General features: G+C 37.5%; 1 protein-coding gene across 2 annotated transcripts in view; it reads right to left on the reverse strand.

The window, feature by feature from the left end:
- LOC126334641 (ATP-binding cassette sub-family C member 12-like) overlaps nucleotides 1-20,727 on the reverse strand; it is a 498,524-nt gene that overhangs the window by 433,807 nt on the left and 43,990 nt on the right. For both annotated transcript variants that reach the window (XM_049997082.1, XM_049997083.1), the window contains exon 5: nucleotides 3,267-3,414. In XM_049997082.1, coding sequence (XP_049853039.1) covers nucleotides 3,267-3,414 — 148 coding nt within the window. The remainder of the gene's footprint in view (nucleotides 1-3,266; nucleotides 3,415-20,727) is intronic.

Here is a 20,727-nt window from a genome sequence, read left to right on the forward strand (position 1 = left end):
TCAGTATTGCATCATGTGTTCCAGTATTTCAACGGAATCCAAACTGATCTTCCCCGAGGTCGGCTTCTACTAGTTTTTCAATTCGTTGGTAAAGAATTCATGTTAGTATTTTGCAGCTGTGGGTTATTAAGCTGATAGTTCAGTAATTGTCACATCTGTCAACACCTGCTTTCTTTGGGATTGGAATTATTATATTCTTCTTTAAGTCTGACGGTATTTCGCCTGTTTCATACATCTTGCTCACCAGATGGTAGAGTTTTGTCAGGACCGGCTCTCCCAAGGCCGTCAGTAGTTCCAATGGAATGTTGTATACTCCGGGGGTCTAGTTTCGACTCAGGTCTTTCACTGCTCTGTCAAACTCTTCACGCAATCTCGTATGCCCCATTTCATCTTCATCTACATCCTCTTCCATTTCCATAATACTGTCCTCAAGTACATCTCCCTTGTATAGACCCTCTATACACTCCTTCCACCTTTCTGCTTTCCCTTCTTTGCTTAGAACTGGGTTTCCATCTGAGCTCTTGATATTCATGCAAGTGGTTCTCTTTTCTCCAAAGGTCTCTTTAATTTTACTGTAGGCAGTATCTATCTTACCCCTGGTGAGATAAGCCTCTACATTCTTACATTTGTCCTCTAGCCATCCCTGCTTAGCCATTTTGCACTTCCTATCGATCTCATTTTTGAGGCGTTTGTATTCCTTTTTGCCTGCTTCATTTACTGCATTTTTATATTTTCTCCTTTCATCAATTAAATTCAATATTTCTTCTGTTACCCAAGGATTTCTACTAGCCCTCGTCTTTTTACCTACTTGATCCTCTGCTGCCTTCACTACTTCATCCCTCAAAGCTACCCATTCTTCTTCTACTGTATTTCTTTCCCCATTCCTGTCAATTGTTCCGTTATGCTCTCCCTGAAACTCTGTACAAACTCTGGTTCTTTCAGTTTTCCAGGTCCCATCTCCTTAAATTCCCACCTTTTTGCAGTTTCTTCAGTTTTAATCTACAGGTCATAACCAATAGATTGTGGTCAGAGTCCACATCTGCCCCTGGAAATGTCTTACAATTTAAAACCTGGTTCCTAAATCTCTGCCTTACCATTATGTAATCTATCTGATACCTTTTAGTATCTCCAGGGTTCTTCCATGTATACAACCTTCTTTCATGATTCTTAAACCAAGTGTTATCTATGATTAAGTTGTGCTCTGTGCAAAATTCTACCAAGCGGCTTCCTCTTTCATTTCTTAGCCCCAATCCATATCCACCTACTACATCTCCTTCTCTCCCTTTTCCTACACTCGAATTCCAGTCACCCATGACTATTAAATTTTCACCTCCCTTCACTATCTGAATAATTTCTTTTATTTCATCATACATTTCTTCAATTTCTTCGTCATCTGCAGAGCTAGTTGGCATATAAACTTGTACTACTGTAGTAGGTGTGGGCTTTGTATCTATCTTGGCCACAATAATGTGTTCACTATGCTATTTTTAGTAGCTTACCCGCATTCCTATTTTCCTATTCATTATTAAACCTACTCCTGCATTACCCCTATTTGATTTTGTGTTTATAACCCTGTAGTCACCTGACCAGAAGTCTTGTTCCTCCTGCCACTGAACTTCACTAATTCCCCCTATATCTAACTTTAACCCATCCATTTCCCTTTTTAAATTTTCTAACCTACCTGCCCGATTAAGGGATCTGACATTCCACGCTCCGATCCGTAGAACGCCAGTTTTCTTTCTCCTGGTAACGACATCCTCCTGAGTAGTCCCTGCCCGAAGATCCGAATGGGGGACTATTTTACCTCCAGAATATTTTACCCAAGAGGACGCCATCATCATTTAATCATACAGTAAAGCTGCATGCCCTTGGGAAAAATTACGGCCATAGTTTCCCCTTGCTTTCAGCCGTTCGCAGTACCAGCACAGCAAGGGCATTTCGGTTATTGTTACAAGGCCAGATCAGTCAATCATCCAGATTGTTGCCCTTGCAACTACTGAAAAGGCTGCTGCCCCTCTCCAGGAACCACACGTTTGTCTGGCCTCTCAACAGATACCTCTCCGTCTGTATCACAGAGACACGCAAGCCTCCCCACCAACAGCAAGGTCCATGGTTCATTGGGGGGGGGGGGGGGGGGGGGTGTAATTGGTAAAGGCAGGGAATAACATGAGTGATCATAACTGACCATTGCTGGCCTTCAGAAGGAGGAGAGTATAGTACTGGTAACAGACACATATAAAGGTAAAAGAAACACACTATCTAGCTTTCAGAGCTAAATTTCCTTCACTAGGAAGGAGAGACAGAGGGTGATAGCTGGAGGAGGTTAAAAAGATACTGCAGGTCACTCAGACCCCAGGATGAGAAGGTGCCATCTGTAGTGAGGAGCGTGGTAGACAAAGATTAAATCTAGGTAGTCAATCCCTTTTACTTTTATGTGTGCCTCCTGGCAATACTGCGCATTTGATCTCTTGAAGTAAGTATTTACCAGAAACTATCTCTCTTAGTTTAGTAATTTACTTGATTGTATTTTCCTTTGATACATGCAGGAAATATGAACTTACAAAATCTTATATTAAAAGGGAAAAATGCATGTTTGTTTTCTTTCTTAATTGTATTATCGTATGACAACATATTTCAACATAATATGGTCAAAATAATAAGTCATTAATTAACCAGTGGTAAATCCAGAATGGAATAACAATATACCCACAGAAGCTGGAGATGGTGATCGTGTGTGTGTGTGTGTGTGTGTGCTTGTGTGAATGTGTGCGTGTTTTCTATTTCACAAGAAGGTGTTTCGGCCAGAAGATTAGATTCTAGCAGACTTTACATTCTGCCTGTCTGTGGCTCAACATCTCCACTTTATGTTAAGTCATTAATTACATCAATTTACTTTAACAAAGGTTGCCATACTGAAAATAGAGATTCAAAATGTGAGTTCAATTTTAAGTTAGTAAAATTAATTTTAATTTTAAGAATATATTTGCATCTGACACAAATCATTATTCATGTACTCTTTGCAAACACTGAACACAATGGGGGATTACTGAATTGATGCAAATAGGAAGTACTCAACAGTCACTGAATTTTTCCTTCATGTCAATGCTGCTTGATTTTGTGTCTGTCAGCCTTGTTCTAAGTGTTTCTACTTTAATAATTGGTAAGGAGGGGGCTCTCTTCAACTTCAAATAATATAAATATAACTACACATATATTTCCAAAAATAACAGCAATTTTAAAAGATTATTATGGATGCTGCTACTTACCAAGCCACTAATATGGATAGATGTTCCAACAAGAAAAAGGAACATGGCCACCAGTGCTCTTGTTTGAATAAACTTCCATATTACATACACCATGGAGTAGTTTTCAATGCCTCTGTTAACAACAGCATTCCAATTAAGATCATAAAACCTGCAATATAAATGAAAAAAAAATTATAATTGAGAATGTATTCCAAGTCAGGTAACTTACACAGTGGTGGCTCTGCATCAACTGTCATTCATTGTGAATATTTTATGCAGACAGTGAGTCGTCAATGCAAGCTGCCTCAGGAAGCTATGATGAATAGCAAAATCACCTCATATATGTTCAGAATGTTAACAGTGCATTTTCCACAGTATTTCAATCATCACCTAAGATATTTTCACAGAACATAATCCCCACCTTAAAACACTCCACTGGCTGTAATGTAATCCCAGCAATGCACATCTAGCCAGCACCAATGTAGCAACACAGGTGCGTGTGCGCGTGTGTGTGTGTGTGTGTGTGTGTGTGTGTGTGTGTGTGTGTGTGTGTGTGTGCGTGTGCGCGTGCATGTGTGTGTTTTTCGAGTTGGTACTGTAGCTTGACAATTCAACACTTCCACTGTTCAGTGACTGTTATTACATTTTGCTAGAACTTCACATAGTTTTATATTGTCTACTAATTCATCTCAGCTTCCATTTCAAAAGTGTCTGTGGCTCCCCATTTCAAAATTAATTTTAAGAGCCAAAGTTTCTTTTTATTCTGGTGTGCTATCAGTTCATTCATTCACACACCATATATTATAAAATCAAGTTATATATTAATGAGTAGAAGCAGCCACTACAGGCTATATCTGTAAGGTATACTAACAACAAATTAACCTATGCTCTGTGATTGTATATTTATGTGCTGTAATGTTTTATGAGAAATGGTATGAGCAGCTATCTTCAGGTAATGGATGAGATTAGTCAGTGTATAAGACCAACAGAGCAGCTGCTGAATGGGCACAGACAGGTACGTGCCAAAAGCCCATTCTGTAAATGAGACAGATGAGGTGCCAAATGCCACAAAACACAAGAGGGGCACAGCACATTTGTGTCTCACCTGCAGAGTGTCCTCCCTCCACCCCCACCCCTCCCAACCTCCTATTATATGTCTGATGGGCAGAGGTTCAGATGATGTATATGCATTGTAGTGGTCACCCATTGGGTTACAATTTTTAGTGGGCATGGAGGCTGAGTAGATGAGATGGTGATGTTACAGGAACAGGAGGCTGAGCTTAGTAGCTGATGTGGGTGGTTGTCACATGCCCTAAAGCACAAGTGAAATATCATTGTCTGTAGATGCGTTTATTGCTTGTGATTTTACAGTAGGGGATGTATGCTCTGGTACAGCAAAAGGCATGCTGTACTGCATACTCAAGTACAACAAGGTATGTGGATGAAGCACTTTGTCAGCTGAGGCTGTGGTGTATGTCAGGGCACAACAGTAACATTATGCGCATAGCCATATCAGGAGTCTGTAGCGAAGGCCTGTCACAGCTCACCAGCATATAGTGTGGCCCACCTCAGAGCTTTCAAAGACAGACATGTGCTACAGCAGCTGCAACAGCTGATCATGGTCAGTGGGTGTCATGGTGGAAGCCCAGAACCCAAATGAGCAACAAAGCAAACAGCCAGGGAGGCAGTATCCCACACAGCCAGCAATATGGTAACCAGGTGACTCGCAAAACAAATTGAAGACAGTAGCTCATATCATCTCTTGTTTAAAAAAACCTTAAGGCAGTTCCTACTGCAAGGATCATTTTATACAATAGAAGAGTTCCTGAACTACAGTGTTTAACATTTCTTGTATTGTAAATTGCAAATGTATGCCTAAATTTGTATTTGTAATACTGAATATTTTTATTGTAAACATATATTTTGCAATATTTGTTTCTCTGTAACACTTAATATTTTGTAATCTTTATCTATCTCTAAAATGTATTTTTTGTAGTGGGACCTAAGTTACTGTTTACTATTTTTGTTTTTTTATATATATTACCATAAATTCTGGCCAAAAGCTTGTGAAATTGTCACGTTCCATATCCTGTGATAGTGTCACAACATGGATCACCAGAACAAGAGATAAATAAATAAATAAATAAAGTCACTTGTTATGGCTCTTCACTAGGAGAAGGCCTAGGCTTGTCCACATCTTCTATCAGTCACGGTGGTGACCAAACAGCAGTGACAGCTTGCAGCAACTAAGTTCCACTCTGTCTCAGCACGAGATGACACGTCACAATTCATAAACCAAGATATCCTTAAATTCATGAGATTGTCATTCCCTTTGAATCAGAGATGCAGACAGGATAGCTAGACACTGAGACTGAGGCTTCTGAAACAAGTTGGATGTAACATCATTGTGGTTGGCGATACAGTCATTTGCCTTCGTTATCAGCAAGACTCAACAGACTTGTTCCTCCCATAACGTCTCAGTTATTGTCAGTCCATCTCAAGTTCACACCTTCCATCAGTGTTTGGATGCCATGGAGCAGGTAAGCTCAGATATCACATGTTATGGCTCTGTTTTGCAAGGCTCACAGAATGACGTAAATGACATTTTGGGTGGTGCCACACTCCACTGTTTACTCTCCCTGATTACAGCTTGGCTCAGTGTGGAAATGTATTACAAGCAGTGCTCTTCTTTCTGCAACATTTGCACTCTTTGCATGCCCCTGATACTGACTGTGAAGCATGGTATGAGCTGGATCTGAATGTCTGCCATCTGTATGAAGCAAGTTTTAAGAGTTTATATGCACACCCAGGAATTCGATCACCCCTGCAACAGTATCATTAAGCTGGTGCAGAAATAAAGGCACTTTTCAAAGCTAAAGATGATATAAGGATGTGTCCACAGGATGACAGGTAGCAGAAAATGAACAGCTTGCTATGACAAAAGAATATTGCCTAAATAAAATAAAATTTGTTGGCAACTATATGGTCTTTTTTGCCATCAGAATGAGAGTGGAAATGACAACCAGAAATTTGTCAGAAAATCATTTGATTGACAAGAAGAAAAGAATGAGCAGGCAAATTGGATGCAGGGACATGCTCAGGGCAATATTTGTAGGATGTCAGGAGACAGATTGTCTGTGTGCAGTAGATGACTTTGAGACTCCACAGTACAGGGTGCAATATTAGACCTCAGAGTACAGACTTCGCTGCTAACCTTGAGGAGACAGCTCAGATGTTGCTCAATATTTCATTTTTGAGCTCAGGTGTTGGTCAAGATTTTATCTCGATTCTGCTGATACTGGCAAACACATTGTCATCACCACCCATAACCTCACTGCCCAGCATTGTGCTATTGTCACCAATTCACAGTTTCGTAAGTCCTAATCGCCAGCATGCCATATGCACTGCCTGGTAATGAAATGCAACAATGCATTCCCATCATAGTCTGCCCATAAATGTTTCATTTGTTTCTTAATAATAATGATTAAAAACTCTGAAAAAACCCTGAACAACTGTTACTGACAGTGAGTACATTATTGATTTATTATTTTATTAGTGAGCCTAGAGATGGAAATATGTGAAACTGTTTGAAACAGTAATTTGGAAAGAGTGACTTAGTTTAATAATCATCCTCAAAAACACTTTTCTTGTGAAAATAAATGTACAATCTATTAATACAATCAATTTGCATTTGTGCAGGTGATGAACCCAAACCCTTTAAGTATTATTATTATTCTGCAAATTCTGCACTCAGTTGTAACTGAAGTATAATTAATAAATGTAACTTTATTAAAACAAACATCATTCATTATAGTGTAGATATTAGAAAACAGCTGTGTTGAATAAAGCTACTGCTCCTTCCTGTATATTACCACAGTAATAGCTAACAACACAAACAAAGCATTTACTTTACACAGGCCACATCTGGTATCTATATATGAGAATAGTCCAGATCCATTTCTAACATATAAATATAAAAGAGGTATCTAAAATTTATATCCTTCAACCCAAACATTCTGATCTGTTGTAAGAGGAATACAACACTCTTATTGCCCACTTATGTAAAACAAATACATATTGGCTTAAGCTGCATTACCCCATAGCATTATGAAATAAGACAGTACTGACTTATAGTATGCTTCAGTGTCTTATTTTTAATATGCTTATTCTCACAGTGTAAGTAATTTTCGTTAAAACCTTGTTAATTACAAAATATGGATAGTTGAAAAACTTGTCAATGCAACACACAAGAGAAAATTTCTATGGGGCTAATTGGTAGAACTGATCATGCTGACATCACCCATTAGAAAGACTGGCATCCTGATTTTCCAATAAAGTATTTTGATTTATACAAAACCAACTAACTTACAATATAATTACCATTACAGTCAGGAAATCACAAAAGTTTGTGCCAGCTACACTTTCCATTGCAGATTTCACTGATGTACTTGTTAGATTCCAACCTATGCCATCATACTTCTGTCAAAATGCTTTTTATACACAAGGTGCCATACTTCACTAATGAATTAGGCCATTAATTGTGATTTTTACATACTTTCCCATAATTTTCAGTAAAGCATTTGTACTTTAAGTGGAGTTTTTCCAAAGAGGATGCATAAAATAGTTTCATTAACTTTTCTATTTTGCTAAACCCATAATATATTCCATAAACTGAATTACTATTAATACTTACAAAACATCCTAAATAGCAAATTATAACCTAGCCCTTTTTTTATGATTATGTAATTTCTGAGACTACAAGATGTTCAAATGTCAATCTGTAAATAATTGGACGGTACCCACAATTTTCGATCAGTGACCAGTTAACATTCACACAACTATTTGAGATATCTAGAAATTGTAGCTAGTCTGTATTCAGTACTCGTGAAATTCATATTTAATATATCTATGGAAATATTTTGATTATGTATACATGATCATGTGGGATTTATCTGGTTTATTTTTATCAAACAATAACTGTGTTAATTCTCTTGAACTGATGGATGTTGTTTACTTCTGACTGACATTGTGTTTTATTCACTTGATATTTATTCATCTTGGTAACTGTCTCAAAAACTTGAGTGTGTGCATTGGTTATGAAATTTACAGTTCTGCCAATACTGTGTCTAAAACAAGTGTGATTTAATGCAGTGATTATGTTGTTAATATCACATCTGTGTGTAGTGAAGTGGAGAAGTGCAGATACCTACTTGTGTAGAAACATATGATGTGAAACTTGATCTGGTCATTCTAATGTTTGTAATGGTAATAAACATGGGGAAAAAGCCAGATCACTTGGAAATTTGTGTAGTGAACATTGTTTGCACAATTCCTAGAAATTGGTTTACAGATATTCTACAAGACTTTGATCATCAAGACACCGGGGTTTTAATGGACAACAAAGGTAAGCACTGACACTGAAAGCTGAGGACACCTCCCTGCTTGGGTATTGTGAAATGAACTTGTTCATTTAAAGACAGTGATAAAGGGCAGAAATGATAAACTTGTAGACAGTGAAATTAAGATCAAAAGTGCTATGAGGATATGAACTAGGAGTCACAGTGGCAGTGAACTTATTGTATGACACTAGCAAAACAAAAGAGAATGTAGATAGTAAAAGGTGCAGAAGAACAATAGAAAAGATAACTGTGCAGCCAAATAATACGATGTGGCTGCCAAATTGGAAGGACTTCACTAATACAAGATGAAGAGACTGGTGCCATATTGGACAGCGTAGCAGCCAACAAGGAGCCACTTGGAGGCTGAATTTTAACATTGCAGACAAATGCTGAAATATAAAAGTTTTTGATAGGAGCAGCACGAACATCAGGACAATTTAAGATAAAACTGTTTTTATTCGGTGTACAGTTGATACAGATAAAATTATTGACAAAAAATGAAAAACAGTGTATATTGTGAGAAGTTAGAGCAAAGGTTGGGAAGCAAGGATCTTGTCATAGATAATAAGGTTTGTGAATGAGAGCATGTGTATGAAAAATGATCGAAACAAATTTACTAGTGAACTGAATCCAAAAATGAACCAGATTAATGGTAACCTGAGTAATTTAAAATCAGGTATGCAGAATACAGATGATAACCCAAATACAATCCAAGTTTGTTTAGAGAAGAAAATAGATGATTTTACAGTAAATGTGGAATCAAAATTAGCTGCTTGGAGTCACAATCTGTGAAACCATGGAGATGAGGTTGAAAAAGTATGTAGTATGGAGATAGAAGTCTTATCAGGATGAGTTAACAATAGTAGTGCAAATGTGATTTTGTTATGATGTTTCTGATGCAAAGCAAGTAAATACTGTTGATGTTCAGAACTGGTGGTAATTCAGAAAATCATTGTTGTAAATACTGATGCAATTAGTGATGTTTAAATAGAATGTGTTCAGTTACTGAATGACATTTCTTGATAAAGTAGAATGGCAGTCTTGATGAGTGCCAGGTTGAGAAAGAATGTAGAAGTTTGGTGATGAATAATGATGCAAATAATTTACCGCTAACTGCATCTAATGCAAATCAGGTTGAAATTACACATATTCAGTTATTATATGACATGACTCACAAAGTTCAAAATGAAACAATGAGAAAGGAAATACTTCAATCTTATTGGTTTGATTTGTTCAGAAAAGAATTAACTATTGAGAGTCAGCTAAATGTGATGGCAAAACATTGTGATGGTGTTAGAAGGGGAATTAAGGAGATTTGGAAGATTTTGGTCATAGTTTTTTTCTAAATTAGATTCAATGCGAGCTTGCATTTGGGAAGAAAAGGTTAATGTAAATATTGTTACTTTGGAGAATACACCACACAAAACAACTGAAATGGACTGTTTCAGGTGGTAAATGGAAGACAATTAGTAAAAGATAATGTAAGCAATGTTATGATGAAAAATGTGTACACTGGAAGGAAAAAGGTTGCTAAAGTTAAGAAGCTTGTGATTAGATTACAAGTGTTAGATATGTTCAAATTACACAGGGCTTGAAAATTAAATTTTTGTCAAAGTTTTTAAACTTGATGAGTGATTTTTATTAATTGCTGTCCTCTGTTGAAGAATGTGGAGTCAGATTTTGGCTATTTATATGAGAAAACTGTAACACTTTGCTATATTCATACAATGCTAAGACATTTTAATATATTAATAAAGACACTTACAGCTATACAAGTAACCTGTAAACTGTCACCCAGAACCCTGGGTCAGGGGATACTTACCAGACAGGATGGGAAGGAAAAACTGTTTGTTGGGGGGCTGCACTGAACAAGATTTGAAAACCTGAGAGCTTAAAGGTGGAAGACAGGGTAATATGCTAATCGATGATTTTCGTTGCTATAATCACAATTTAAGTTCAACTTATTCTAAGTCTTATGGAGACACTGCCCTTTTTCAGTACCACTTCCTTTTAATATTGACACTTTGTCTTCGAGATTTTCTTCTATGCTGTAGCTCCATAATATCTCTTGTTAGAGACCAACAGTACTCAGCCGTCAGCCCTTCATCCCACCTGCCTTGAGAACGAGATTGAGATTTTATTTCTTTCATGTCTTGATGAGCCCTTTCTCCATGTTCTTCACTAACAACTCCAAGACTGTTAGGGAAGACGTCATGATGGCTGTGAAGAAAATGGATTTTAAGGCTCATATTGCATACTGAATTATTCAGCGTCATCAGTATATTTTTCACCAAGGCTTTGAAATCTAGATGTTTCCTTTCCCCAAGAAATTGTCAACCACGTGCTTAAATCCTGTCCAAGGCAGTCATTCTTCCTGTGGTAGCATATTTTCTAATACTTCATCTTTCATCAAACTTCTAATGCTAAGTCCCACAAATATTCCTTCTTTAAGATTAGCCTCAGACAGAAAAGAAAATTTGGAACTTACATAATTAAAATAATCACCATCTTTATACACTGCTTTGACAAAATGTTTCATGATTACTAGTTTAATATGAAGAGGTGGCAGGATGATTTTCTCTCTTTTCACCAGATGTTCACATGCAACATTTCTCTCTTCAGAATTCATTCTATTCTACTCAATACGATTCACAGGCATGACAATCCCAGAGGCATGGGAAACAAAATTATTCTGTAAAGCCTAACTGTTGTTCCAGCAGCATTCCACTTACTTTTAGGTCTCCACATATAATCCATTGGCATTCAAATAGTGTAATGTCTTCAGCAGCATCTTCATATTTTCATAGGTTTCTTTTAAGTGCACAGAGCATGGTACTGCCACTGAGCCAAACTTATTTCCAATGTGTAGAAATATGGTCTTGAGGCTTTTTTTGTTAGAGTCTATAAATAGCCTCCATTCATTCATGTTGTACATAACACTATATCTCGAGACACATCTTCAATATTTTACAATACACAAGAGGGCCTTCTGCAGTGAAATACTAATGAAATTCTGATTATCTTGATTGAAATCAATAGACAGTTGTGCACAGGATAGGCAAATATTTTTCTTTTAATTGAGACCCCAAAACTTGTGTTCGTTCTTTTCAGAGCTCTAGATCTCTTACCAAGTCACTCAGTTCTTCTAGTGTAAGTGGCTCTGGTTGTCCTTTTGTGGGTGTGGAGTTATATCAGGATCTGAAGTTTCAATTGATGATGTTGAAGACTCTAAAGCAGAGGGTGGGTCAAGCACAGGAATGATAGGATGATGTGGTATGATCTTACAGCTGATTTTAGGTTTGGATAAACAAGTCCTTTCACACTGTTCTTGTTAGGCCCACCAGCTTTCATCATACAAAAATTGCTGTCATCTGCATGGTTTCCTCATTCTTTCCATAGCACTGGAATTCTGAATGGTAAAGATTTCTGCTCGCTTTCTGTCCATTTACCCAAACCTGCAATGCATGTATGACAAGCAGTATATGGAGGAAAAGTTTTGTCCTGATGTCCCTAACTTTATACTGAAATAAGATAGGTATGCTTCTCTGAGATATGAGGTTACATTCTCTCTCCTGCTTATGAGAGTCACAGAGCTGCATGTGAAATAAAAAGACATCAGGATCATGTCATTACTGTTGACTCATACAAATTCCACTTCAAATTTATATTAAAATAACTTTGATGCATTGTGCGTGTCTCTAAACAAATTGATGAGGGCCTTCTCACAGTCAAATTTACAATCTACTGCATTAGTCAAATTTAACAAAAGAAACTTTAGGAATTACGTAAAAACTGTGAGTGTTGGAAGAAAACAGATTACATTTTTGTAAAGAGTATTACAAAGCTTTCAGGTAAAGTACTGAATCATAGCAACCCTGTATTATTAGATGTTGACAGTGAGGTATGCAATATATGTGCAGTAGTTTTACACATAAATGTGCCTAGAGCAGTTTTCAGTGTGTATGTTATTGTAATCATAAGATGAGGTGTGTTCAAAGATTGTATTGAGTGGGATACTGTGTTTGTGATTCAAATGAAAAAAAGAGGTTAAGATTTCACCCAATATTGCAAAAATAAATGCAAGAGCAGGGTGTCAGAGTAAGTGTGACCCATTAAATAGGTAGCACATTATCTGAATTTTAGTAAACACATGAGGCAGGAAGTAGTGTCTCCCCAGCATGGTGATTTCATTCTTCCTTTATTAAATCACTTTCTTTTCATTATATCCTATCTACAGAGTGTCAGAAATAAGCAATCTTCTCCTCCTATTTCCAGTTCATAGGTATGTAAAGGGTTTACTGCAATAACTGAATTTTTGTATGTTCATGGACTCTAATATACCAGAGGATGAGAACATATGTTGGTTAAATACTATATCAGTTCAATTTCATGAGAAAAATGTCCTACATATACAATGAGGGAAAAAAATCACAATGCAGAAAGTAATAAATATAGAGTAATGAAATTTTGGGAATACATTTGTCTAGGTAACATATGTAAGTAATTAACATTGTAAGATCACAAATTAATGTAAGCACAAGGTAAGCCATTGTAAATGTGAAATGCTGAACATTAATATCCAGTGTAGCTGCCAGAATTTTGAATGCAAGCTTGCAGACATACATGCATTGTGTTTACAGGTGCCGGATGTCAGCTTCTGTGATGGAGTTCCCTGCCTGTTGCATGTGGACAGTTGGTACAGGGACAATTAATGCTGGTTGTGGATGATGAAGGACTTGTCGTCCAATGATGTTCCCGTAAGTTCTTGTTTGGAACAGATCTGGTGATCGAGCAGGCCAAGGCAATGTGTCGACACTCTGTAGAGCATTTTAGGCCTCCTCCTAGCCAAAACATGGCCATCACTGACAGACACCAAGTCAGAACCAGCTTTCATCAGCTAACACAACAGATCTTCACTCTTCCCTCCAATAACCTCTTGCTTGACAAAACTGAAGTCACATACTGTGCTGGTTTAGGGTCAGTGGAATGCATGCTACAGGGCATCTTGCTCAGAGCTGTCCTTGAAATAACCAATTTGTGACAGTATGTTATGTCCATGTGGTGCCAACTGCTGCTCAGATTTCTGCTGCAGGAACAATATGATACACCAAACTCCAAATGTAATGGTCTTCGCTCCCAGTAGTACCACACGGCTGTCTGGAACCTGATATTCTTGTGACCCTACATTCTTGTGAACACTGCTATCAGCAATCATGTACAGTGGCTACATTCCTGCCAAGTCTTTCTGCAGCATCACATGAGGAATATCCAGCTTCTCATAGCCCTATTGCACAACCTCGTTCAAACTCAATGACATGTTGATAACAGTATTTTTGTTGTCTTAAACACATTCTTGACTACATCAGCTCACCACGTCCAGTCACAAAGGTAACTAATACTCATGACCATTATAGTGTGTCTTTAAAGCAGACCTGATTTGCAACCTCATAGTGGTGTTACTACAGCCACTCTTATGTGACTTGTGTAAATTTGAATAGATATCATTTTTCAGATGTAGAAACATGCCTATCAATTTTTGTTTCTGTTGTACAACTTCTTCTTGGTGCTGCAGTTTTTTTTCTATCAGTTGAGTTAGATTGGGTGATGTTGAAAACTTTATTTAATTAATTCCAAAATCTTTGTCTGCTTAATAATTATACAGTCATTTCCTTCAATTCAAATTAAAAATAAAACCATTTTGCTATATTATAGTGCTGACTTCATAAAAACACATCAAAAGTCACCTTTCAGGCTAAAGTAAATAAATTTTGAGATGAAATTAGTAATGTTTCCAACAGTAAAAATGGCCAGCTTCACACGTCCGTCCACATCAAACCCACCAACAAGCAACAGTACCTCCATTATGACAGCTGTCATCCATTGCACATCAAATGGTCCCTTCCCTACAGCCTAGGTCTTCGTGGCAAATGAATCTGCTCCAGTCCAGAATCCTTGAATCATTACACCAACAACCTGAAAACAGCTTTCGCATCCCGCAACTACCCTCCCGACCTGGTACAGAAGCAAATAACCAGGGCCACTTCCTCATCCCCTCAAACCCAGAACCTAACACAGAAGAACCACAAAAGTGCCCCACTTGTGACAGGATACTTTCCGGGACTGGATCAGACTCTGAATGTGGCTCTCCAGCAGGGATACGACTTCCTCAAATCCTGCCCTGAAATGAGATCCATCCTTCATGAAATCCTCCCCACTCCACCAAGAGTGTCTTTCCGTCGTCCACCTAACCTTCGTAACCTCTTAGTTCATCCCTATGAAATCCCCAAACCACCTTCCCTACCCTCTGGCTCCTACCCTTGTAACTGTCCCCGGTGTAAAACCTGTCCCATGCACCATCCCACCACCACCTACTCCAGTCCTGTAACCCGGAAGGTGTACATGATCAAAGGCAGAGCCACGTGTGAAAGCACCCACGTGATTTACCAACTGACCTGCCTACACTGTGAAGCTTTCTATGTGGGAATGACGAGCAACAAACTGTCCATTCGCATGAATGGACACAGGCAGACAGTGTTTGTTGGTAATGAGGATCAACCTGTGGCTGAACATGCCTTGGTGCACGGCCAGCACATCTTGGCACAGTGTTACACCGTCCGAGTTATCTGGATACTTCCCACTAACACCAACCTGTCAGAACTCCGGAGATAGGAACTTGCCCTTCAGTATATCCTCTCTTCTCGATATCCACCAGGCCTCAACCTCCGCTAATTTCAAGTTGCCGCCGCTCATACCTCACCTGTCTTTCAACAACTTCTTTGCCTCTGTACTTCTGCCTCGACTGACATCTCTGCCCAAACTTTTTGCCTTTACAAATGTCTGCTTGTGTCTGTGTATGTGCAGATTGATATGTGTGTGTGTGTGTGTGTGTGTGTGTGTGTGTGTGTGTGTGTATGGAATTGTGCCTGTGTGAATGTGTTTGTATGTTTTCTACTTTAGAAGAAAGTCTTTTGGCCCAAAGTTTAAATTCTGTGTGTCTGTCTTTTTGTTGTGCTTGGCTCTCAAATAATCATCTTCTCTATAGGGTAGGTATTGATCTACACTTTTCATAATATTGTTCTTATTCCATTCTGGATTTTCAATTGGTTGAGGTATATAGGGTGTTTTATGTGTATCTTAAATTTCTGTGGCTGAGAGTAAGTGGAACTATGGACACTGTGGAAAGTGCCTGGTGTGTGGTTCCATAGCCTGAACCTTTGAAAGAAATCACCAGAATACACAATAACATGTATATATGAAGCATTTTCAGCTAAACCATAAGTTACGTAAAATAAAAGTGATGTATTTGCCCATAACATTGTACAACATTTGTATATTTCTTATACAAGGTGTTTCAAACATAATTTTACATAGTTTAGGGACATTTTCCTTACATCAAAACAAGTAAAAAATTAATATAAACATATGGCTGAAAATCCTTCATTTTTGAGTTATCATTGAAAGTTTGCAATTTAGGTAATTGGGGCTCATCAACACACATACTCATGAAAATACTTGAAATGTGCTCCTCTTGCTTCTAAAGAAGCACATAATCATTGAATCACAAACTGCCACATCCTTTCAAATATTCACTGATAGTTTTGAATTGTTTTGTAGGCTTCGATGGTGCATCAATGAAAGTTTCTGCATCCAGGTGATCTGTTGCATAGACCAACTGTTTAAGATGCCCCCAGAGTCAATAATCCAAATTCTTGATATATGGCGAACACACAGCCCATGGAACTGGTCGTCCTGTACCTATCCATCAGTCATGGTAGATACTAGCCAATTCATCCGGAACACTCAGACTGAAATGTGCTAGAAGTTCTTCACACACAAAAATCACATGTTTCTTGTCATTTGCAGGGGCATATTTTTTAATAGGTCTTGGAGGATGTTCTGAATAAAGTCACTCATATGATGTGCTGGGAGAATGTATAGTCCTACCAGACAATAAGCTACAATTCCAGCCCACAGAATAATCTTAAACTCATACTGATATTGTAGCCTGTACTGTAACATAATGATTAAGATTGGTCCATATGTGTTGGTTGTGAATATTCATTATTCCACCTCTTCCCAACCTTGCATTGTCTGAAAACAAAACTGAAGAGACAAGACAATAGCTTGGCAGTGTTTGCAACAAACCATTGGCAAAACATCTGTTTTGGTGGGCAATTGACAGCCTTAAGCCACTGCACACATTGAGAATGATACTGATACAGGAGTTTGATAGTGAATTATCACCCATGCTGAATTTGGAGATGTACATCTACATCTAGATCTACATCGACACTATTACTCTGTAATTCATTGTTAATTACCTGGCATAGGGGTCATCAAACCACCTTCAAGCTGTTTCTCTACTGTCCCACTCTAAAATGGCATGTGTAAGAAATGAGCACTTAAATCTTTCAGTGCAAGCTCTTATTTCTCTTATTTTATTATGATGATCATTTCTCTCAATGTAGATGGGTGCCAATAAAATATTTTTGCATTCAGAGGAGAAATTTAGTGATTGAAGTTTCATGAGAAAATCTTGACACACTGAAAAATGCCTTTGTTTTAATAATTGCTATTCCAGTTTATGTATCATGTTCCTGGCACTCTATCCTATTTTGTGATGATACAAAATGAGCTGCCCTTCTATGAACTTTTTTGATGTCCTCCATCAGTCCCAACTGACGCAGATGTCACACTGTACAGCAGTGCTCCAGAAGAGGATGGACAAGTGTGGAGTAAGCAGTCTCTTTTAGTAGACCTGTTGGACTTTTTAAGTGTTCTGCCAATAAATCACAGTCTTTGATTTGCCTTCCCCACAATGTTATCTATGCGATCATTCCAATGTACCCCAATATTCATAATTGTGGTCCCTAATTACTTAGTTGAATTTACAGCATTTAGATTTGTGTGGTTTATTTTGTAACTGAAATTTAGCAGATTTCTTTTAATATTCATGTGAATGACTTCACAATTTTCATTATTTAGAGACATTTCCCATTTTTTTTCACTATACAGATATATTGCCTCAATCATTTTGTGATTGGTTTTGCTCATCTGATGACCTTAGAAGACAGTAAATGACATCTGCAAACAATTTAAGAGGAGTGCTCAGATTGTCTCATATGTCGTTTATGTATATCAGGAAGAGCAGAGGGCCTATAACACTTGCTTGGGGAATGCCAGATGTTACATTTGTTTTACTTGATGGTTTTCTGTCAGTTAGTATGAACTGTGACCTTTCTGACAGGAAATCATGAATCCAGTCACACAACTGATGTGATACTACATGGCCACACAATTTGATTAGAAGTTGCTTGTGAGAAACAGTGTCAAAAGCATTCTGGAAATCTAAATATAAAGAATCAATTTGACATTCCCTGTAAATAGCAGTCATTATTTAATGTGTTTCACAAGAACAATATTTTCTGAATTCATGCTGACTATCTGTCCATAAATCATTTTCTTTGAGGTAAGTCATAATGTTTGAACACAGTATATATTTCAAAATCCTGATGAAAATTGACATTAGTGATTGGATCTGTAATTCTGTGGATTAATTCTACTTCCTTTTTTGGGTATTGGTGAGAGTTGTGATCCTTAAGTGAGGACCTTTTGTTGAGTGAGGGGTTGTATATAACTGCTGAGTATGGAGCTATTTTTTCAGAATACTCTGAAAGGAACCTGAATGGCATACAACTTATTAAGTGAGTTAAGCTGCTTCATTACAACACAGATATCTATTTTTAAGTTACTCATCTTGGCAGCTTTTCTAGATTCAAATTCTGGAAAATTTATTTGGTCTTCTTTTGTGAAGGAGTTTTGGAAATCTGTGTTTAGTAACTCTGCTGTAGTGACACTGTCATTAGTGAAATCACATATTACTGCACAGAGAAAGTACTGATTGTATGTGTCTGCATGCCAGGGCCACTTGTCTTGTGCTGATACCTGTCTCTTCTTCGACAGCCCATAGAACATACACTTCCTGGTAAAACACACAAGGAGGATGTAGTCTCTTTCAATCATTAGCTTGTGGTGTTATGTATCCTGTCATGGCAGCGTGATGGTACACAGCACCAAAGGTTGGATGACATGGCTGTCTTCAGTCTGGAAACATCACCCAACACACACACACACACACACACACACAAACACACACACAAATGCAAACAAACACGTATCTGCCTCCTCACAATATGAATATCCTCCCACGTCTGAGCAGTGCACTTTCAGTTAACTCACTACCTGTAGTACATGTACATAATTGACCCTTTGAAGAAAGATGCATGAGGAATGTAAACAAGTTTCCCTTGCAAACAGAACACCATTTAGGTTAGAATGAAGCAAACAGGTGCATAGGTAAGTGCAGTTGTTGGGGTGTACTTGGAAATCCATAGAATGTCAACTTTCATTCTAACTAAAAGACAGAGGATTTTCAGACATACATTTATATGAACTTTTTTCCTTCTTCAAGTGCAAGAAACATGTCCCCAAAGTTCTTAAAAGCATTTTTGGAATATTCTGTATAATGATGATAATCAGCAAAAGTTCTGATAGCATTCACATCTAAGAAGTTCTAATTGTTACATTATTTAAATTATCATTATTTATTATAGTTTTGAAAAATGTTTAAGTCATCTGCCACTGAATTACTCAGTCAGCTATTTATTAATACCTGTGCATATAACTCAATGCAGGGTGATGAAATACAGCAAGATGGAACCACCCATCTGCTCTTATTGCACAAAAACTAACAATTTTTTTCTGTGTTCATTAGTCCATGTTTGATAAAGTTACCTAGGCAGTGTACATGTAACATATGCATAGTATTTTAAAACATTAACTAGAATGAGAATCATTTGGATTAATGATTCAGTCTCTTTATAATGTGCTGATTCTCATGCTGTAGATAGTTTTCATGGAAAACTTGTTTTTTCAAAAAATATGGATAACTAAACTCTTAACTCAACACTCAAGAGTAAATTTCTAGTGAACTAATTACCAGCTCTGTTCACACTGACACCACTCTTAGGAAGACTGACATACTGACTTCCCCATAAAAAGTATTTTGATTTATCTTAGACCATTGCAGATTTTGTCTACGTGCTTATTAGATTCTGACCTTTACCATTATACTTTTGTCAACATGTTTTTGTGCACCAGATTACATACTTCACTGATTAATTAGGCCATTCATTAAGATTTTTTCATACTTCACCATAGTTTTCAGTACAGCACTTGTACTTATAAATGGGGTTTTCCCAATGAGAATACATAAAATGGTTTCATTAACTTTTCTAACTCACTTAACCCACAATATATTCCATAAATTAAATTACTATTAATACTTATAGAATATCCAACTTAGCAAATTATAATCTTCCAGTTTTCAAATGATTACATAGTTTTTGAAACCACAATATGTTCAAATGCCAATTATTAAATAGTTAGACACCAACCACAATTTTCTGTCTGGACCAGCTAACATTAGCACAACACCTATGAGAGATATCAAGAAATTATGGTTAGCCCGAGTTGAGCTTATTGTGTAGTTCACATTTAATATTTCTATTAGGTATTGTGACAGTGTATATATAATCAGCAGGTACGCATGGAGTATTTTATGTACTTTTATAAAGCAGTGACTATGTCAATTCTTTTGAATTGACTGATGGTGTTTACTTCTGATTGGTATTGTGTTTTATGCAGTTAATGTTTATTCATCTCAGTGGCTGTCACAAAAACTTGAGTTTGCACATTGTTTACATAACATACAGTCTCTATGTCCTGTTAATACCATGTCCTAAAGGATTGTGACTGAAGGCAGTGATTATGTTGTCAATGCCACATCTGTGTATAGTGAAATGGAGATGTGAAGCTATCTGCTTGCATAAAAACATGTGTTGTGAACTTGATTTGGTCATCATTTCTGTATCCATGTGTAGCTATGTATGAGTGAATGCATCAGAACCCAGGAGAAAAATAGGCGACGCTGCAAGGCAGACGGGCTACCTGCAGAAGCAAACACATCACCAAATGATAGTCAAGCTAAGCACTACTGCCTCATAGTGGAGGAGACAACAGGC

This window comes from Schistocerca gregaria, chromosome 2 (genome assembly GCF_023897955.1).
Source record: "Schistocerca gregaria isolate iqSchGreg1 chromosome 2, iqSchGreg1.2, whole genome shotgun sequence".
In the NCBI taxonomy this organism is placed as follows: domain Eukaryota; kingdom Metazoa; phylum Arthropoda; class Insecta; order Orthoptera; family Acrididae; genus Schistocerca; species Schistocerca gregaria.